Here is a 22,900-nt window from a genome sequence, read left to right on the forward strand (position 1 = left end):
GGTCGCCAAGGAAGGGAAGATCCGTCAGGGCTTTCTTGGATGCCTGGTCAGCAGACCAGCATTTTAGCCAAATCAGGCGCCTCAACACCACAGCTGACACTGAAGCCCTGGATAACAGGGGGAGAGTATCCAGGGCTGCGTCACAGACATACTTAAAGTGGTTCTAAACCCTTACAACACACTTTGACTTAAAGGTAAGCCTAGATTAAGGCTTACCTCTAGGTCCAAGAAATATCTCCTAAACCTATACGGTTTAGGAGATATTTGCCCGAAGACAGGCACCTCTGTCTACGGCGCATGCGCCGTAGACAGCGGCACGCAGGCGCACTGAGCGCGGCATCGTCAGCGACGAAGATGCCACGTGTGTCGGCTCCCGTGCGCATGCGCGGGAGTGACCTCATCGCGGCTTCGCCAAATGACAGCGGCGGTGCTGCGAGACCCCACCGAGAAGATGGATGCGCCGGACTACAGGGGACAGTGGTGACGTCGCTGGCTCCTGTGTCAGGTATGTGACACATAATGGACTACTATGCAATGCATAGTAGTCCATTATGCTTTGCCTTTGCAGGGAATGAAAAAGGAAGTAAACCCATCAGGGTTTACTTCCTCTTTAAGGCCTTGCACTAGTTGGTCTGCTAGTTCCACGCAGACAGGAGAAGCCTGTTGCTCTCCCAATTCGCTGTGCAAAAGTTTTGCCCACTCAGTCAGTGTCTGCGACACAAGTGCGGATGCCAGTACTGGTCGCATGGCTGACCCCACAACCGTAAACAAGGAACGAGCCACCGCCTCGGCCTTCCTATCCATGGGATCCTTGAATGCAGGTGTCCCCTCAACCGGGATCGTGGTTACTTTATTTAACCTAGATACTGGGGGGGTCCACGTCCGGAGGAGCCGACCATTTCTTGAGAAGGCTTTCCTCAAAGGGGTAGCGCACCGCCATATTTTTGGGGACCGAAAAGGTCCTTTGTGGCCGACCCTGTTCCCTGTAGATGAACTTGTCAAATACGGGAACACCTTAGGTGAACGTGCTGGCTTGCGGGACTCAAAAAGGGGCCAATACATCAGCAGAGGGATCCGCTGGCTCCTGGATCTTCAGGGTATCACGCACAGCTGTGATAAGTGCTCCAACAAGTGCTTTGTCGCGCCCAGACGGGGAATCATCCTCGCTGTCTGAATGGTCCTGGTCAGCCTCGTCTGATAGATCAGAGCAGGGATCACCAGCCACAGCAGGGCCCGAGGACGGGGGGGGGTGACCTGATTGCAATAGCCTGGATTTCGGGGAAGAAACACCAGTTTCTGAAGCCATGCTGACCCTACCCTGTCTGCCACCTGCAAGGGGACTTAGGACAGTGAATGTCCCATCCTCCTGCTGCCGCCTGGGTGGGGGGTTTGTAGCGCCAGACTCACCACCCTGGGGCGTTCTTTGATTGTCACTAGCCATGCCTGTAGTCCCCAGGAGGTTATCCAAGTGCAGAGTGAGGAAACGGTCGGCAGCAGCTGTAGAAAATAGTGGTGAAACTATCTGCACCAGCGTTCAGAAAATGGCCATCCAGCATCCTGTATACACAGTGGACACAGGAAACAGCATGTGAGAGCACATGTAATGCTGTCACAAGAGAACTGCGGTGAAAAGAGCTCTTGGGCTTAAAAAAAATGGCCACCAATGCAACTAATAGGAAAATCTCCTAGAAAATGGCCGCCGAGGCTCACAAGGGGAACCGGTTCTGTCCTCAGTCAAAATGGCGCCATGCGGTGACCGGGAAAATCATCAAACAGCGATGCCATAAACCAGCAAGAATACCCCCACAGACACCTTTTGGGACCCCCCCCACACAGGGACCAGGACCATCGCTAGCCACACAAACCCCCCACGGGTGAGAGACCCAGCGAGCCCCATACACACACCGCCCGCAGCACATGCAGCCGCCGGGGGGGGGGGGGGGGTGAAGGAGGGTAGATAGGGACGTGGGAGAGAAGAGAAGGAGGTGAGGTGGCCCCCGAATCAACCTCCCAGGGAATGCCCAGCTGCTCAACCCCCCGAGGAGGGAGAGCCGTACTTACCAGTCCTGAAGAGCTGGGAGACATTCCATCACAGACCCACTCCTGCGCACTTACAGGGTGGCTGCTGGCCCAGTATACTGTGATCCAGACATCAGTAGCCCCGTCATATGTATACCCCGGAGCATTGAAGCTCACGACCACCTCTGGAGCTGAGGTATGTCGTGGCCTGATGAGCCTTAGCTGCGACCTGCACAAGCTCGATGGCTGAACTGGGATGACTACAAGGATAACTCAACCAGCCGGCAGTTGTTAGAAGATCCCAGGATCTTTCATCTTGCGCAAAAGCCTCAATCCTGCATCAAAAAAATGGACCAAAGGGCCCGCAGGGTTCCTAGGTCATTCTCCTTCACTAGGCAAAATACAACTGAGTCTGCTGGGGCAGCAGGGAGGGTTGTTAGCACTGGGTCCACCCCCGGGGGCGGTACTGAAAGTTCTGTGCATTGTGTTACAATTTTGCCTAGTTCTCCTAAAGGCAGGCTAACAAACCCCATTTAGTTACAGAGAGGAGCTGTGTCGGTCGGTGAATATAAGAGAAAAAAAAGTTTAGAGTTAGGTACCTGGTAACTCTTTTTTTAAGAAGTCTTCCAGGGCAGCATCCGAGAGATAGGCTCCTCCTCCCTGAAACATGAAACACATTAGTCCACCATTATAAATTTGACAGTCTTACCTGCGTGCCTCAGTTGTATTAAAGCACCGAAGAAAATCTGAGTATGCTTAAAGCTCCCCCATTGTACTTGGCATTTGTCATTTTAAGGGTGGGAACTAGTGCTGCCCTGGAAGACTTCTTAGGAGAAAAAAAAAAAAAAAAAAAAAAAGAAGAGTTACCAGGTACCCAACTCTATTTTCTTGAATCGTCTTCCAGGGCAGCATCTGAAAGGATGCATCAATCAATACTTACTAGGGTGGGGATAGAGACTGGAGCACCTTGCAACCAAATGCCTGGTCTTGGTCAGACAGCTGGTCTATATACAATAGTGCCTTGTGAAGGTACTGAAGCTCAACCATGTCGCTACCCTGCAGATCTGCTCTGGAGTTGCCCCTGCTTTCTCTGCAACCAAGGTTGCCCAGGCTCTGGTTGTGTGTGCTATGATCCTGCCTGGAGGGGTGAGGTTTTGTGCCTCATAGGTCGTCTGTATGGCCATTCTTATCCATCTGCCGATGGTATTTTTGGATGGCTGCTTCCCTTGTTAACTCCTGCATAGAGGACAAAAAGAGGTTGTTCTTTGCCAATCCTTCCTTCAAGGTATGTTATGAGTGTTTCTTACATCTAGTTTGTTGTAAGTTTCTCTTTTTTTGATTTCCATAGTTTTAGAAAGCAAAGGCATGATGATATTTTAGGTTCTATGGAACGTTGAAGAGACTTTGGGTAGAAAGGCCGGGTCTGGCGAGATAATTGCCTTGTCTATATGCATTAGGCAGTATGGTTCCATCATAGACACGGCTTGGATTTCGCTCACTCTTCTGGCCGATACTAAGGCCACAAGAAGTGCCGTTTTTTTAGTGTGAGGTTTTTGTACGAGTTATCTTTCATCGGTTCGAATGGAGGAGAGAGAAACTGAAGAAAATGTAGAAATATCTAAAATCTACACATTCTAGTAGTAAAATACATATTACTCTAGTATTCTACTATAATCACAGGGGCGTTTCTGGATGAATAGCAAAGTCTTTGTGTAATATGTCAATCAGTGTCCTCTTCTAGGCTGAGTGTAGCGGAGATATGCAAGTCTTTATCCAAGGCTGCATTTCCAACTTACTTTTAGAATTAGTTTCTTAGTAGAAATTGAAGAATCCTTTGTTCATTAAATTCTTCAAGAAGAGTTGTTTTATTGTTCAGAAAGATAAGCAAAGACAACTGACATCTGGTAACATATGGCATGGTAATGGCCTCCGAGGAGGGAGAGACATCTGATGTTACATTCGCCAAAGTGTAGCGTTCCTTCTCTTCCCACCTCTCACCGTTACTCTCTATTTTTTTTAATCACTCTTGGTATTTGAAATTCCTGCCTCCTGAAAGTGAAATCACCAGAAGTGCCCTGCTCTGTTTTTCACTAGAAGTCTCCAGACTCCGGGAAAATGGCCGCCGACCAGACGCAACGTTTTCTGGCGTCATCTTGGTACACCCCGCAGAGCCTCCACAAGGAAAGAAGCCGGCTCTGATGGGTGCGCAGGACGCCGATCGCGGTGGCAAACAGTGGAGGTAATTGAGCAGGCAGGCCGTAGAGACAATGTAAAAGCTGACATCTACTCGTGCGGCGCTCCATTCCATCTCGGCCTGTGATCAGGGGGTAAGGCATCCTTATTACCAGGAAAGGGGGGGGGGGGGAAACGATTACAGATCTCTCTGTAGGGGTGAAATCAAAGGCAGAGCAAGTTTTTGCTCAAATTTGCTTCTCCTGCTCGCTCTCCCAAGGCCCGCTGGGCTGAATAGGATGCTGGCAGGAGGTCTCCTGCAACTAGCACAGAGACAAGTAAAAAAATAAACGTTTCTTTGCAGCTCCTGTGGGTCTGGAGGAAACAACTGAGGCACGCAGGTTAGACTGTCACATTTATAATGGTGGACTAATGTGTTTGCCATTTCAGGGAGGAGGAGCCTATCCCTCGGATGCTGCCCTGGAAGATGATTCCAGAAAAAAAAAAAAAAAAAAAATCTAATGCTAGACTTCTCAAGCACCAGCATCCCACATCTGATCCTGCAACACATCCTGTTCAAATCTGAGGTATTAAGCCTCATGCACACGAGACGCAGTTAAACGCGCGTTCAGATGCAGTTGGACAGTTTTTTCAACTGCACCTGAACTCATTCAATGTTATCCTATGTGTCCATGCACACAGTCTCGTTTTTTTCCGTTTATATGCAGTTGCGTTTAATCTCGTTTTTCCAGAAGCAAAAAAATGCGTTCAGAAACAAAAATTTCTGCGTTTCAGACGCAAAACGCGGTAAAACGCCGCTACCGCGTTTAGCCGCGTTTGCGTTTATATGCGTTTTTAAAGGTGACCTTTTTTTTTACATTAAAAATCTCAAAAATGATTGCAAATGATGAAAAACCATTAGAAAAATATTTTAAACAATTGCAATTGCAAGTGGACAATCCACAACTTGTGGCAAGTGACGTGGCAAGTGGACAATCCACAACTTGTGGCAAGTGACATGGCAGGTGGCAAGTGATGTGGCAAGTGGACAATCCACAACTTGTGGCAAGTGACGTGGCAGGTGAAGTGGCAAGTGACGTGGAAAGTGGACAATAGACAACTTGTGGCAGGTGACGTGGCAAGTGACCTGGCAGGTGACGCGGCAAGTGACTTGGCAGGTGACGTGGCAAGTGGAAAATCAACAACTTGTGGCAGGTAACTGGCATGTGACGTGGCAAGTGGACAATCCATAACTTGTGGCAGGTGACGTGGCAAGTGACGTGGCAGGTGACGTGGCAAGTGATGTGGCAAGTGGACAATCCACAGCTTGTGGCAAGTGACGTGGCAAGTGGACAATCCACAACTTGTGGCAGGTGACGTGGCAGGTGACGTGGCAGGTGAAGTGGCAAGTGACGCGGCAAGTAGACAATCCACAACTTGTGGCAGGTGATGTGGCAAGTGACGTGGCAGGTGATGTGGCAAGTCACGTGGCAAGTGGACAATCCACAACTTGTGGCAGGTGATGTGGCTGGTGACGTGTCAAGTGGACAATCCACAGCTTGTGGCAGGTGGCATGGCAGATGACGTGGAAAGTGGACAATCCACATCTCGTGGCAAGTGACGTGGCAGCTGATGTGGCAAGTGACGTGGCAAGTGGACAATCCAAAACTTGTGGCAGGTGACGTGGCAAGTGATGTGGCAAGTGATGTGGCAAGTGGACAATCCACAGCTTGTGGCAGGTGACGTGGCAGGTGACGTGGCAAGTGAACAATCCACAACTTGTGGCAGGTGACGTGGCAAGTGACGTGGCAGGTGATGTGGCAAGTGACGCGGCAAGTAGACAATCCACAACTTGTGGCAGGTGATGTGGCTGGTGACGTGGCAAGTGGACAATCCACAGCTTGTGGCAGGTGGCATGGCAGATGATGTGGAAAGTGGACAATCCACATCTCGTGGCAAGTGACGTGGCAGGTGATGTGGCAAGTGACGTGGCAAGTGGACAATCCACAATTTGTGGCAGGTGACGTGGCAGGTGAAGTGGCAAGTGACGCGGCAAGTAGACAATCCACAACTTGTGGCAGGTGATGTGGCAAGTGACGTGGCAGGTGATGTGGCAAGTCACGTGGCAAGTGGACAATCCACAACTTGTGGCAGGTGATGTGGCTGGTGACGTGTCAAGTGGACAATCCACAGCTTGTGGCAGGTGGCATGGCAGATGACGTGGAAAGTGGACAATCCACATCTCGTGGCAAGTGACGTGGCAGCTGACGTGACAAGTGACGTGGCAAGTGGACAATCCAAAACTTGTGGCAGGTGACGTGGCAAGTGATGTGGCAGGTGACGTGGCAAGTGATGTGGCAAGTGGACAATCCACAGCTTGTGGCAAGTGACGTGGCAAGTGGACAATCCACAACTTGTGGCAGGTGACGTGGCAGGTGACGTGGCAAGTGAACAATCCACAACTTGTGGCAGGTGACGTGGCAAGTGACGTGGCAGGTGATGTGGCAAGTGATGCGGCAAGTAGACAATCCACAACTTGTGGCAGGTGATGTGGCTGGTGACGTGGCAAGTGGACAATCCACAGCTTGTGGCAGGTGGCATGGCAGATGACGTGGAAAGTGGACAATCCACATCTCGTGGCAGGTGATGTGGCAAGTGACGTGGCAAGTGGACAATCCACAATTTGTGGCAGGTGACGTGGCAGGTGATGTGGCAAGTGGACAATCCCCAACTTGTGGCAAGTGGACAATCCACAACTTGTGGCAGGTGCCGTGGCAAGTGACACGGCAAATGCAAGTGTACAACTGCTCTCTATGCTGCTGCTGCTCACTCTGATCAAAATAGCAGAAATAGTTAAAAAAAAAATGCTTTGAGAGCTTGGGGAGGGTCTACATGATGTTATCTTTATAAACGCGTCTAAACGCAAACACGTCTAAACGCGTCTAAACGCGACATGCAAACGCGGCAAAACGCGCGTTTCTAAACGCGCGTTTCAGCTTTTTTTTAACAGAGGTTTCATCTGCGTCTCGTGTGCATGAGGCCTTAGTGCACTGGCGTTGGCAGCCCAACACTGGATTATTTTTTTTATAGCCAGACTTCAAACAGAGCAGGTGGCTGCAGCCATCAAAAAAGGCAAGTAAGGACCTACGGATTTTGGGACAGTACTTGTTACTGTACTGAGGTGACTAGGGAGTGGGTGTATATGTTACAAATACAAGAAGATGTCTGTATTCTTAAAAACAGGGAAGTAAATGTTCTCCAAGCTCAGTGCCTGGTGTTTAATACCTTGCATCTTTTGTTCCCTTTCCATCCGGATCTGTTCCAGTATCAACTTCTTCTGCTCCTCCACCTGTCTAGAGCCTTCTTCACGAAGACGTATTATCTGAAGATAGAAAGAGGTCACTGAGCTACTGTAAACGAATTGTCAGTTAATCACACATGGGTTAAACCTTTTTTCTTTACAGAAGGTAACTCCAGGCAGTTTACAATAGATAAAACGTGTGTAGAGGAGTGGCTGGGGAGGGGCAGAGTCAGGCTGTGTCACCAAATAGAGGCAGACAACCTGACTTGAGATCGAACAATCACACACACGTGCCCCCATAGGAAGCAGCTTCCTATGTGGGCACTAGGTGGGGGGGGGGGGGGGAGGAGCACCAACAGGGGACCCCAGAAGTGGAGGATCAGGACTGCTCTGTGTAAAACCATTGCACAGAGCAGGTAAGTAGGACATGTTTATTATTTCAAAAAATAAAAATAAAAAACACTTTAAGCAAGTTGTTGTACTTGAGTCTAAAAACCATGCCATTTTCCCAAGGCATTGATACCTACTGCAAACAATCCCATGCACGAGCTTTGCATACCAGACAAGGATTTACCTCTTGAGCTAATGTTTGAGCAACCAGTACTTCTTCCTCCTCTGTTACTCTCACTTGTGCGTCTCTTTCTCGTGCCTCCAAATCTCATTGAAGAAAACAGAAAATATTACATCATATCTGCTAAGTGAAGCACACTGTAGAGTAATACTAAACAAACAATACAAAAAATTGAATTACTTATCCATCCAAAAGTACTAAGATAGAGACACCATTTAAGAACAAAACTGGTACTATTTTTGGACTATGATAAAACCACGTACAGTACATGATAGTGATCGCATATTCAGTTTCAGGCATCATACAGGCTGTTTACTACCTATACAACAATACTATTAAATGCCCTCAGCTGTAGCTGATCAATACATGTACCAAATATTGTTGTAACCGGGAAGTGCGAGTTGTGTGTTTGTTTGTACTACTACATAATGAAAAATTATATAAATCAATAAAAACCGAGTTAAACAAGAACAAAACTGGAAGGATTCTCACCAGAATGATAGGATAGCTGGACGTGGGAGGAGGGGTATTAAAAATTAGCTCTGCTATTGTTTCAGCTGTTAGAACAAGTGCGGACATGTATGTGGAGTGGGCTGCAATAATTAGGATGATTCACGGGTCATAGGTTGGTGGCAGCTGGATTGCTTTGTGTGGTGCTGACAAACTGTTGCCCACATTGTGTTTTTTTAAAGGTGTTGGTTCCCAGGAAATGCAATTCCCCAAGCTGACCTAGCTTGGCCTGGATTTGTCCAGCTCTAAAGGAGATTTCCGTGGCAACTGGCTAGTTGCAGTGATTGCAGACAACCTTAACCCAATTCAAAGATCCTGCCTCCCTCAAAGCTGGAGTTCAGCAGGAACTGAACAAATTTTGATCCACGTATGGCCATTCCCATTATGTTGATCGGCTTCATACAAATGGTCCTGCTGGAGAATGTTTGCTCGATCATCACATACAGCTAATGGGCTGCAGCACTGATCAGTGTATTCTGACAGTGGAGGAGAATACAATGTCATAGCTGGAAAGACTCCGGCATCCACATCAAGTATGTGGATGGGGGAAATGGGTACAGCTAGGTGGCTGAGTGAATAAATTGCACCACGTACGCACCGCTTTAGATTAACAATGGGAACCAACTTTGATTCTGATCATGTAAACAAACCTCCAGCCTGCATGTGATCCCCAACTTTTCGGCATGCAGATGGCCCTGTATCTCACTTTCTGTACATAATGCACAATAAAGTACAACGTAATAAACAAGCGATTAACAAAAACACTTAACTATAAAATATTTACGGTAATCAAATTTTTTTCCCACATTTGTATCCATTTGTCAGAATATAATCATAAAAATAAATAAAATACAGGGCATTTGTCATCTCCTGAAACAGGTAAATTCAGTCTGGGTATCTAGGCTTTAAAGGTCACTACTCATGGAAGGTTTAGTCTAAGTTTACCTTTTGTGAAAAAAAAATCTCCCCCTCCCTCTCTCCCCCTCCCTCTCTCCCCCTCCCTCTCTCCCCCTCCCTCTCTCCCCCTCCCTCTCTCTCTCCAGCAGATCGTGGGTGCAATGCCAGGATCCTGCAGACTCTCAGGCAGCTGTCTGCCCATACCGCCTATACAGGCAGAAAGTTGAGGAAGTATCAATGACCTAAGAGAGCATTTACCAGAGCCCTTGCAGTTCACTGAGAACTACAAGTTGTCTGTTGCAATGGCAGATGATAGTTTTAGTTCATTCATAGGAAACTTTTTTGAATTGGACATTGGGTGCAAGAAGGTTTTCCACCTGACGTCACAATGAAAGGCTAAATAATGTGGGCAAGTAGTGATGTTTGGTAACACGTTACATCCTAAATACAGGTGTAACATGTTACCAAAAGGTGAACTTATTCTTTAAAGTGGTTGTAAACCCTGTTATAGGCTTATCTGTAGGTAAAAGTGGTATAGCAAGGCTGTGGGTACCTTGAATATCTCCTAAACTTGCAATGTTTACGAGATATTCAGTATATGAGCTGCTGCCAACGTCATCAGCACCTGCGCATGGAAGAAACGTACCGCTGTCCCGTTTCTTTAGGAGTCATGCCATGACCAGCGGCGTGGTAGTGACGTCACTGCGGCTCTGGCCAATCACAGCGCTGGAGCCGCGAACCTGGAAGTAACTTGAGTGGAAGATGCCCACACTGTGCTCTGAGGGTCGATGCAGGGCATCGTTCTAAGGTAAGCATTTTATAATGAGCTAGTATGCGATGCATACTTGCTCATTATGCTTTGTCTTGCAGGGTTCGTTTCCCCCCCGAGGTTTACAAAATCTTTAAGAATTTGTGCAATTGCCTGGAATCTTTCAATACAAGCAAAAGTCAGTTCTATTTGATATCAGGAAACACTACACCCTTGGAAAAACAGCGGTGTGGGGCAAAAGTGGTGTCGATTTTTATATTCCCACAAGAAATATGCAAAATTTCTTACCAAGTTTCACTTTCTTCCTTTTGTCATCAAGTTGCTGTGTCCTCTTGGCAGCAGCCTCCTTGGCTTTTCTGAGCTGGTCATATGCAGCCTATAAAAGACATTTAGACCAATAAAGTAAATGCTGATTGTTTCAGAGTTGAACTAAAGACAGTATAAAAGTGGTATGCAACACCTGGTGGTCAGAGAAGAAAATATTTCTTTTTTTTTTTTTTTTTTTTTTTATTAGGTGAATACAAGTGCAGTATACACTAGGAAAATTAGGCTGGTAAAGCACTTAAAACACAACACTCAATATTTAAAGTGTCACTAAAGGCGGGGGGGGGGGGGGGATTTTGTCATCTGTGTGCCATTGAGAAGGGTTCCCTTCAGTTCCTGTCCCATAGCCAAAGCGGGAAGTGAGAGAATCCCAGGTGTCACCAGAGTAACTAGAACTAGTGTCCCCATGGAAAGATTTCCCCTCTATTCCTGTTCTGATGTCAGCCCAAAATTTGGGACTTCCTTTTGCTATCACTTTTGATGGGAACAGTAAATAGGACAAAGAGAGGGTGCACCTTCCTAATGAAGGGGCACAGGCAGAAATAAACCCTAACAGGTGTAATAATTCCTCTCCACTCTGTCCAAATGTTAAAAAAATAAATAAATACATATACATATATATATATATATAATTGCCTTTAGTGACACTTTAGTGCATTTACAGCTAGTTACATTCTGTAGTATGTACTGTAACGGTAATCATCCAAAAAGGGATTAAATATCTTTTACATGAATGCCAATGTTACACTATATAGGTTGACATGTGAAACTAGGGGATGTCCTAAAAAAAAAAAAAAAAAAAAAAAAAAATTATATTTATAGGGGGACTCAATGCTTAGAAGGACAGAGAGGCCAATCTGTAACAAAGACCTGAAGCGCTGAACAGTATGTTGTCTACCGGGCGCTCGGGTTCGGCACATCACAGATCTGGTGGAGAGGGAGGGGCTGGGGAAGACCCAGCTGTCATGGTGCATGTTGGCACCAATGACAAAGTCAGAGGCAGATGGAGTGTCCTAAAGAACGATTTTAGGGACTTAGGAGCTAAATTGAGGGAAAGGACCTCCAAGGTAGTATTCTCAGGAATACTACCGGTACATTGAGCCACACCAGAAAGGCAGAGGGAGATTAGGGAAGTAAATTGGACTTCTCAGTCAATAACCGGTACTATAGAAAGGACGGACTGCACCCAAATGAGGAGGGTGCAGATCAGCTGGGAATGAAGATGGCTGAAAAGTTAAAGGAATTTTTAAACTAGGCGATAGGGGGGGAGGGTCCAGAGGTAGAGATAGTCAGCGTGGAACATATTCCAAAGGGTAGTATTGGGGCCATTAGTGGTAGGTTGACGAAAGCACATAAACCCAAAAAGGCAAGTATAGTAGCAAGTCCTAATTGCAATCTCGGGAACACCCAATAAGAGGATAATATTCGACCGGTCTTAACTAATATGGCATGTTCACCAATGCCAGGAACCCGGCGGGCAAGATGGGTGAACTAGAGATACTATTGCACGAGGAGGATTTGGATTTTGTGGGAATTTCGGAGACATGGTTCAACAGCTCTCATGATTGCCTGGCAAACATGCAAGGGTATACCCTTTATGGCAAGGAGAGAGGGGGTAAAAAGGGGGAGGGGTATGCCTACATATCAAGAATAAAATGTACAAATGAATGTGAGATGACATCACTAAGGGAGCTAGGGAGGAGGTGGAATCCTTAGGGGTAGAGCTACAAAGGGATGAAGCTAAGGGGAAAAAATAATACTGGGTGTATACTATAGGCCCCCCTAACCTGAGGGAGGAAGGGGAGACTGATCTGCTATCACAATTTGTTTTAGCAGCAAGGGTGTTATCATAATGAGGGATTTTAATTATTCAGACAGACTGGGCTGAGGGAACCGCGCATTCATCTAAGGCTCGCCAGTTCCTAAATGCCTTGCAGGACAATTTTATGGGTCAGATGGTAGACGCACCAACTAGAAATAAAGCGTTACTGGATCTACTGATTACCAACAATACACAGCTGATCACGGATGTGGAAATACGGGGCAATTTAGGGAACAGCGATCACAGGTCAATTGGCTTCTGTATAAAAATCAACACAAATAGGAAACATAAGGGGAATACAAAGACATTGAATTTCAAAAGAGCCAACTTCCCTAAACTACGAACATTACTAGAAGGCATAAAACCTTAGGAACAAAGAACACGGAGGAGAGATGGGTTTTCTTTAAGAGCATATTAAATAAGGGCATTAGCCAATTGGGTAATACATTTAAAAGAGCGAACAAAAGTCCTGGATGGCTTAACTCCCATGTAAAAATGCATATAAAAGCAAAAGAGAAGGCCTTCAAAAAATACAAGGTTGAGAGGTCATCATCATCAGCATTCAGACTTTATAAAGAATGCAACAAGAAATGTAAGGATGCAATAAGGAGGACTAAGATAGAACATGAAAGACACATAGCGGAGGAGAGCAAAAAAAAAAAAAAAAAATCACAAGAAATTCTTTAAGTGTGTAAATAGTAAAAAAGGGAGGACAGACCATATTGGCCCCATAAAGAATGAGGAAGGACATCTGGTTACAAAAGGATGGGGAGATGGTGAAGGTATTGAATTTTTTCTTCTCCTCAGTCTTCACGAGGGAATCAGGGGGCTTCAGCAACCAAAACTGCAGTGTTCATCCTCAAGACACATCACAGGAAGCACCTCCATGGTTAACAGAGGACAGAATTAAAATTAGACTTGGGAAACTTAACATTAATAAATCACCGGGACCAGATGGCTTGCACCTGAGGATACTTAGGGAACTCAGTCAAGTAATTGCCAGACTATTGTTCCTAATTTTTACTGACAGTCTACTGACTGGAATGGCACCAGCTGATTGGCTTTTCTCCAATGTAGCACCAATATTTAAAAATGCACAAAATACATTCCTGGGAATTACAGACCAGTTAGCCTAACATCAATAATATGTAAACTCTTGGAGGGGATGATAAGGGACTATATACACAAGATTTTAGTAATGAAAATGGTATCATTACCAGTAATCAGGAAGGATTCATGAAGAATCTTTCTTGCCAAACCAATCTACTAACCTTCTATGAGGAGGCGAGTTATCAGCTAGATAAAGGAAGGTCCATAGATATGGTGTATCTGGATTTTGCAAAAGCATTTGACACAGTTCCCCACAAATGTTTACTGTACAAAATAAGGTCCGTTGGCATGGACCATAGGGTGAGTACATGGATTGAAAACTGGCTACAAGGGTGAGTTCAGAGGGTGGTGATAAATGGGGAGTACTCAGAATGGTCCAATCCTATTTAATTTGTTCATAAACGACCTGGAGGATGGAGTAAACAGTTCAATCTCAGTATTTGTGGACGATACTAAGCTAAGCAGGGCAATAACTTCTCCGCAGGATGTGGAAACCTTACAAAAAGATCTGAACAAATTAATGGGATGGGCAACTACATGGCACATGAGGTTCAATGTAGAAAAATTTAAAATAATGCATTTGGGTGGCAATAATAGGAATGCAATCTATACACTGGGGGGAGAACCTCTGGGGGAATCTAGGATGGAAAAGGACCTGGGGGTCCTAGTAGATGATAGGATCAACAATGGCATGCAATGCCAAGCTGCTGCTAACAAAGCAAACAGAATATTGGCATGCATGCATTAGAAAGGGGATGAACTCCAGAGATAAAACGATAATTCTCCCGCTCTACAAGATTCTGGTCCGACCGCACCTGGAATATGCTGTCAAGTTCTGGGCACCAGTCCACAGGAAGGAAGTACTGGAAATGGAGCGAGTACAAAGAAGGGCAACAAAGCTAATAAAGGGTCTGCAGGATATTAGTTATGAAGAAAGGTTGCGAGCACTGAACGTATTCTCTCTGGAGAAGAGACGCTTGAGAGGGGATATGATTTCAATATACAAATACCGTACTGGTGACCCCACAATAGGGATAAAACTTTGTCGCAAAAGGGAGTTTAAGGCTTCATGCACACGAGACGCTGTTAAACGCATTTTCAGAGGCAGTTGGACACTTTTTTCAACTGCCCCTGAACTCATTCAATGTTATCCTATGTGTCCATCTACACAGTCTCGTTTTTTGCCATTTTTATGCAGTTGCGTTTAACCTCGTTTTTCCAGAAGCAAAAAAATGGGTTCAGACGCAAAAGTTTCCACGTTTCAGATGCAAAACACTGCTACGGTGTTTTGCCACGTTTATAAGCGTTTTTAAAGGTGCCAAGTGGACAATCCACAACTTGTGGCAAGTGATGTGGCAGGTGGAAAGTGACGCGGCAAGTGGACAATCCACAACTTGTGGCAGGTGACGTGGCAAGTGGACAATCCACAACTTGTGGCAGGTGACGTGGCAAGTGGACAATCCACAACTTGTGGCAAGTGATGTGGCAGGTGGAAAGTGACGCGGCAAGTGGACAATCCACAACTTGTGGCAGGTGACGTGGCAAGTGGACAATCCACAACTTGTGGCAGGTGACGTGGCAAGTGGACAATCCACAACTTGTGGCAGGTGACGTGGCAAGTGGACAATCCACAACTTGTGGCTGGTGACGTGGCAAGTGGACAATCCACAACTTGTGGCTGGTGACGTGGCAAGTGGACAATCCACAACTTGTGGCTGGTGACGTGGCAAGTGGACAATCCACAACTTGTGGCTGGTGACGTGGCAAGTGGACAATCCACAACTTGTGGCAGGCGACGTGGCAAGTGGACAATCCACAACTTGTGGCAGGTGACATGGCAAGTGGACAATCCACAACTTGTGGCTGGTGATGTGGCAAGTGGACAATCTACAACTTGTGGCAGGGGACGTGGCAGGTGATGTGGCAAGTCACGTGGCAAGTGGACAATCCACAACTTGTGGCAGGTGCCGTGGCAAATGACACGCTAAATACAAGTACACTGCTGCTCTCACAGCTGCTGCTACTCACTCTGGTCTCACAAAATTGCTGAAATAGTTAATAATACTGTTTTTTGAGCTGGGGAGGGTCTATGATGTTAGCTTAACTTAATGCTTCTAGGCGCAAACGCGGTAAAACGTGACTAAATCGCGGTAAAAATCGCTTTCTAAACGCCGGTTTCAGCTTTTAAAAACCAGGCCTCTTTTTCAGATTTGGCGTTTACATGTTTAAAACCGTTTTTTTTTTTGCTAGAAAATTACCTAGAACCCCCAAACATTATATTTAGTTTTTTTTAACACCCTAGAGAATAAAATGGCGGTCATTGCAATACTTTTTTTTCCACACCGTATTTGCGCAGCGGTCTTACAAGCGCACTTTTTTGAAAAAAATAAAGACAACAGTAAAATTAGCCCAATTTTTTTTATATTGTGAAAAATAATGTCATGCCGAATAAACTGATGGCATGGCGTCAAACTTTTATCCTCAAAAATCTCCATAAGCAACATTTAAAACATTCTACAGGTTGCATATTTTGCATTACAGAGGAGGTCTAGGGCTAGAATTATTGCTCTTGCTCTAGCAATCGTGGCGATACCTCACGTGTGGTTTGACTGCCGTTTTCATATGCAGGCGCTACTCAGATGCATTCTCGTCTGTACGCAAGCTCATCGGGACGTGTTTTAAAAAATATTTTTTTTTCTTATTTATTTTACTTGATTTTATTTATTTTTACACACACACAAAAAAAAAAATGGATCACTATTATTCCTATTACAAGGAATGTAAACATCCCTTGTAATAGAAAAAAGCATGACAGGTCCTCTTAAATATGAGATCTGGGGTCAAAAAGTCCTCAGATCTCATATTTGGACTTAAATGCAATAAAAAAAAAAAAATAAAAAATAAAAAAAAAGGAAGTAATTTGAAAAAATTACATTGAAAAAAAAAAAAATACCTTTAAGATGTATGGGCGGAAGTGACGTTTTGACGTCGCTTCCGCCCTCCTATGGTATAGAGGCGAGTGGGGGCCATCATAGCCTCACTCGTCTCCTTACTGAGCCAAGGAAAAGACCTGATCGCTTCCGCCGCTACCGACGGCTCGGGGAAGCGGCAGAAATCGCAGGAGGGGGGGTGGCACCTCTCCCGCCACCAATAACAGTGATCTTGCAGCGAACCCGCCGCGGAGACCACCGTTATCGTACACAGGACCGCCTCCTGTAAAGAGGGATATCTCGTTTGTGGCAGCAGCTGCTGCAGTTACCAAGATATCCCTCTTCAAATAACGACGTATATATACACAGGAGCCGGTCCTTAAGAGGTTAAAATAAGAAAAAAAAAAGGTTTAATCTCAAACTACGTAGAGGGTTCTTTACTGTAAGAGCGGCAAGGATGTGGAATTCCCTTCCACAGGCAGTGGTCTCAGCGGGGGCATTGATAGTTTCAAGAAACTATTAGATAAGCACCTGAGCGACCACAACATACAGGGATATACAATGTAATACTGACATATAATCACACATATAGGTTGGACTTGTGTCTTTTTTCAAACTCACCTACTATGTAACTATGCAAGATTGAGGATTTATTATGTTACCAAGAAATACAATAATACATTACAAAATTAATATTGTTATTTTTTGTAATGTATTATTGTATTTCTTGGTAACCATAATAAATCCTCAATCCTACCTTGTGACCTACCTCATTGAAAAACCCATGACCACCTTTTTTGTACCTATGGTTTTGTTTGTCATACAGTGACGTAACAGGATGGCACAGTTGAACAGACTATACAGCATATGATGTGAGGCACAGGTTAGTTGAACACTTTAACAGGTTTGAAAGCAGGAGAGCTACCTTCACTGTTCCTTTCATTTTAATTCTGTTTGTTTTGTTTTTTGGGTTTTTAGGAGTTTAGTCTGACTCTCCTTTCTGTGATAACTACAAAAGGCATATGCTGTATGTAGATAGGCAAACATGAATGTTTACACAGAATAGATGTCTCAAACTATATGATCTTGTATTGGTGAGCTGTACCATCATTATCCATATGGCAATAAACACTTGTTTGAGAATATATATATATATATATATATATATATATATATATATATATATACATATATACATATATACACACACACGTTGTAAAAGCGATGCGTAAACTGTCAGCACTATATAAATCCTGTATTATTATTATTATTAACCACTTGCCGACCGCCGCACGACGATATACGTCGACAGAATGGCACGGGCAGGCATATGGGTGTACCTGTACGTCCCTGCCTTCCCGCGGGTGGGGGGCCCGATCGGGCCCCCCCTCTGGTGCCAGCGGCGGTCGGTATCCGTGCAGGAGCGATCCGGGATGAGGGGGCGGCCATTCATTCATGGCCACCCCCTCGCGATCGCTCCTGACGAATGGAAGTGAAGCATTGCATCACTTCCTCTCCTGTAATGTAAACACAGGCAGAGGAAGTGATGTAATCTCTCCTCCGTGTCGGTATTTTTCTTTCCGGCACCGAGGAGAGAGGATCGGTGAGTTGCACCAACACGACACTACACAGTAGAACATGCCAGGCACACTCACACCCCCCCTTCACCCCCCCAATTACCCCTGCCCCCCCCAGTCAGTGACACCAATTGCATTTTTTTTTTTTTTTGCATTGGTGTCATTTGTGACTTTAATAACTGTTAGGGCAGTTAGGGTTAGCCCCCTTTAGTTCTAATGTACCCCCCTAACCCCCCCAATAAAGGTTTAACCCCGTGATCACCCCCTGTCGCCAGTGTCACTAAGGCTGGGTTCACATTGCAGCGGTTTATGAGAACGGATGTGATTCGCACCGCACTGCAAATCACATCCGATCTCTGTGCGAATCAAGTTCAGTCATACAGATAGTAGTATGACACTCCCAGCAGTTCGCATAGGGCAGTGTGAACTGCCGCCGGGAGGCATGCGATGCGGGAACCCCCCGCGGATTCGTGGCGTTCCCGCATCGCTCCAGTGTGAACCCAGCCTAATAAGCGATCGTTTTTCTGATCGCTGTATTAGTGTCACAGGTGACGCTAGTTAGGCAGGTAGGTATTTAGGTTCGCCGCAGCTTTTTATAGCGCCAGGGACCCCCATATACTACCGCATAAAGCCCCCTGATTGCCCCCTAGTTAACCCTTTCACCAGTGATCACCATATAACTGTTACAGGTGACGCTGGTTGGTTAGTTATTTTTTTTATAGTTTCAGGGCACCCGCCATTTATTACCTAGTCTCACTAGTGTACCCCTAAATTTAGGGGTGTCTACTTTCCAAAATAGGGTCATTTGGGGGGGGTTTGTGCCATCTTGGCATTTTATGGCCTTCAAAACTGTAACGCCCTTAGAAAGCCTGAAGGCGGTGCTTGGTTTTCGGGGCCCCCGTACACGGCTAGGCTCCCAAAAAGTCCCACATATGTGGTATCCCCGTACTCAGGAGAAGCAGCAGAACTTATTTTGGGGTGTCATTTCACATATGCCCATAGCATGTGTGAGCAATATATCATTTAGTGACAACTTTGTGAAAAAAAAATAAAAATAAATAAAAGTTTGTAATTTTCCCGCAACTTGTGCCAAATATAAAATATTCCATGGACTCAACATGCCTCTCAGCAAATAGCTTGCGGTGTCTACTTTCTAAAATGGGGTCATTTGTGGGGGTTTTGTGCCATATTGGCATTTTATGGCCTTCAAAACTGTGATAGGTAGTGAGGAGTGAAATTACAAATGTATGCCCTTAGAAATCCTGAAGGCGGTGCTTGGCTTTCGGGGCCCCATACGCGGCTAGGCTTCCAAAAAGTCGACCACATGTGGTATCCCCGTACTCAGGAGAAGCAGCAGAATGTATTTTGGGGTACAATTCCACATATAACCATGGCATGTGTGAGCAATATATCATTTAGTGACAACTTTGTGTAAAAAAAAAAAAAAAAAAATTTTTGTCATTCAATCGCTTGAGGCAAAAAAATAAAATATTCAATGGGCTCAACATGCCTCTTATCAATTTCCTTAGGGTATCTACTTTCCAAAATGGGGTCATTTGGGGGGGTTTTGTACTGCCCTGCCATTTTAGCACCTCAAGAAATGAGAGTCAAAGGCAGTCATAAACTAAAAGCTGCGTAAATTCCAGAAAACGTACCTTAGTTTGTAGATGTGACAACTTTTGCGCAAACCAATAAATATACAGTTATTGACTTTTTTTTTTACCAAAGACATGTGGCTGAATACATTTTGGCCTAAATGTATGACCAAAAATTGAGTTTATTGGATTTTTCTAATAACAAAAAGTAGAAAATATAATTTTTTTTTCAAAATGTGCGGTCTTTTTACGGTTATATCGCAAAAAATAAAAAAATAAATCGCAGAGTCAGTCAAATACCTTTAAAAGAAAGCTCTATTTGTGGGAAAAAAAGGACGCAAATTTTGTTTGGGTACAACATTGCATGACCGTGCAATTACTAGTTAAAGCAGCGCAGTGCCAAATTGTAAAGAGACCTCTGGTCATTGACCAGCAAAATGGTCTGGTCTGAAAGTGGTGAAGATAGAGATCTATCTCTATCTCTCTATGTAAACCAAACCCACCTTCTATTTAATTTGGCAAAAGCATCATGATCACACCGGTCACATTTATCCTAAATCTAGGAGCCAGCTCCAAAAAGCTGGAAACCACAGACCTATGCTCCTCACCAAAAAATACACACATCTTAGGTTCTAGCGGTAATATCGCATTGGTCACTGTACAAGTCTAGCTGTAATTTTAGTGGTGGTCATTCTCTTGGCTGCACAGGGTTCATTCTTTAGCTGTAGTGTTTTTAACATGAAGGCCTCCATCTGAGTATAGTTAGGTGGTGGTCATTACTTACCTTCTGGCTTTAATCATGGTCACTCCCTGGGTGCAGCCATCTTACTGCAATTACATACAGTACCTGTCCAGTCACTCCCGTGCTGCACTTCTCTAACCACATGATGGATCACACGTGTGCTCTAGCCCTGCAGGAGATCGCATGCTTCCAGTGAATCAGAAACTGAGTATTAGACATGTCAGTTTCTAGATTTGGAGCGCTGTGACCTGCATGGGTAGAAGAGAGGAGCAGGGCAGGACTGCAGCAAGCATTCAGGTAAGTGAGCTCTAGATTTGTGATGTAAAATTGAATGGCCTTACTGAAACAAAATACTTATTTTCCATTTGCTGTGGCACCCTCACACTATGTTTGTTGTGCAATACCATGTACTGAAAGATTTGGCTGAATACTCTTTATGCCCTAGAAATCATATATAACACAAAGAACATCAGGAACATGCAATATATATGCAAAAAGTATGTTAGTGAACATCTGCGATGGAGGGGCGGGTTGCTACCTTGGAGGATGAGATGAGTTTAATTCAGAGAGACTTTAAGGAATTGGGAGTACAGTTGGGTCGCTATGCAAGTCATATGGATGACCTTGAGAATAGACTCAAAAGGAATAACATTTGAATCCTTGGTATACCTGAATGCCTGGAAGAGGGAAAGCCAACAGAATTTATAGGAGCAGTGGTTGCTGGAAGTGTTTGACAAAATTTTTTTACTCCTTTCTTGGTTGTGGAGAGAGTGCATCTTATTCCTGCCAGACCCCCCATCTCCAGGCAAATATCCTAGGCAGTTTATCTTAAAAATGATCCATTATAGAGACAGTATTTTGTCTCCATCACTCAAGGGTATTATTGAAGTCAATGGATCTAGAGTTTCCTTTTTTCCCCAGACTATTCCACTGAGGTTCAAAAGCAAACAGCCCAATTTAAAAGATGTTAAAAGGCGACTTTGTGATATTCAAGTTCAATATGCCATGCTGCCAAATTAAGGATTATAGATAGGAGGAGAAACTTTTTTTTCTCTTTCATAATTCTGAGGTGGTGGCATCTTGGCTTGACAAAAACGAGCAAAATAATAATAGTAATTAAATAAATAAAGCAAGTAATTAATAATGTGACTAGGAAAAGAGCTTTTCTCTGTCATAAAAAAAAGGAAGTATAATAGAGATAGATATAGATCTCTCTCCTTCCTTGTCCACTGCTCACACCACCCCCCCCCCCCCCCCCCCCCCCCCATTCCTTTTTTTTGCCCAAAATTTGTTAAAAGGCTAAGTTAATTAGTTAAAAAGTACTCGTATAAGAATTCTTCCTCCTCGGGGCTATATGCCCAGGCTGGATTTTTTTTTTTATTCTCCCCCTTATTCCCCCGCACCCTCCTCCGGGAATACATTGTTGCCTTTTTTTCCTCTTCTCCATTTTATTTTACATTTGTGGCTAGGCAACAATCTATACGATACCATTTGATGCTGTTCTATTGATTTTGTTACAGTAAATGCTTAAGGTACCAGCTGAATCTTGGGCAGGTCAGGTCTGTAACTATTTTTTTGTACGAAGGTGGTATAATGATTTATTGGTGTGTGATGGTATTGGGTCTTTACTGTATTACGGGGATCATGTGGACAATATGTGCATTAGGTCATGTGTATATATAGTTAATAATGGCTAATAAGATTGGAATATGGTCATGGAATATTAGAGGGATTAAGAACCCTATTAAAAAGCGTGCTATGTTTAATAAATTGTTCCAGCATGATACTCTGATGTGTTTCCTGCAAGCAAACACATTTAACTAAAGATACTGTTAGCTTATTACAGAATAAAAAGTGCACCACTCAATACCACTCCGTATACTCAGCTTAGGCAAGAGGAACAAGTATATTAATCTCCTCAAAGGTCCAGTTTTCCTGCAGGCGAGCAATGATAGACTCACGGACCAGGTTTGTCTTGTTGGTATGTACACTATTTTCTATGCAATGTATTTTGGGGTCTATTTATATCCCTCCACCATATAATAGTGAAGTAATGAGACAGATAGGGTTGTTATTGGCAGATAATCCAGGGACCCCCTTGTTTATCATGGGGGATTTCAATAATGTATGCAATGTATGGATAGATATATACAGTGCCTTGCGAAAGTATTCGGCCCCCTTGAACTTTTCAACCTTTTGCCACATTTCAGGCTTCAAACATAAAAGGTATAAAATTTTAATTTTTGTGAAGAATCACCAACAAGTGGGACACAATTGTGAAGTGGAACGAAATCTATTGGATAAATTAAAAATTTTTAGCAAATAAACTGAAAAGTGGTGCGTGCAAAATTATTCGGCCCCTTTACTTTCAGTGCAGCAAACTCACTCCAGAAGTTCAGCGAGGATCTCTGAATGATCCAATGTTGTCCTAAATGACTGATGGTGATAAATAGAATCCACCTGTGTGTAATCAAGTCTCTGTATAAATGCACCTGCTCTGTGATAGTCTCAGGGTTCTGTTGAAAGCGCAGAGAGCATCATGAAGACCAAGGAACACACCA

At 44.5% G+C, this 22,900-nt stretch overlaps 1 protein-coding gene across 1 annotated transcript in view; it reads right to left on the reverse strand.

Moving 5' to 3' along the window:
• The window catches only part of DNAJC17 (DnaJ heat shock protein family (Hsp40) member C17), a 113,080-nt gene that overhangs the window by 66,295 nt on the left and 23,885 nt on the right, over positions 1-22,900 (reverse strand). Inside the window, exons 4-6 of the mRNA XM_077464908.1 lie at positions 10,528-10,615; positions 8,067-8,149; positions 7,477-7,573 (exon numbers count right to left, since the gene is read on the reverse strand). Of these exons, the coding sequence (XP_077321034.1) occupies positions 7,477-7,573; positions 8,067-8,149; positions 10,528-10,615 (268 nt within the window). The remainder of the gene's footprint in view (positions 1-7,476; positions 7,574-8,066; positions 8,150-10,527; positions 10,616-22,900) is intronic.

This window comes from Lithobates pipiens, unplaced genomic scaffold (assembly GCF_037356315.1).
Source record: "Lithobates pipiens isolate NorthernLeopardFrog02 unplaced genomic scaffold, aLitPip1_a1.2 Scaffold_30, whole genome shotgun sequence".
Classification (NCBI taxonomy): Eukaryota; Metazoa; Chordata; class Amphibia; order Anura; family Ranidae; genus Lithobates; species Lithobates pipiens.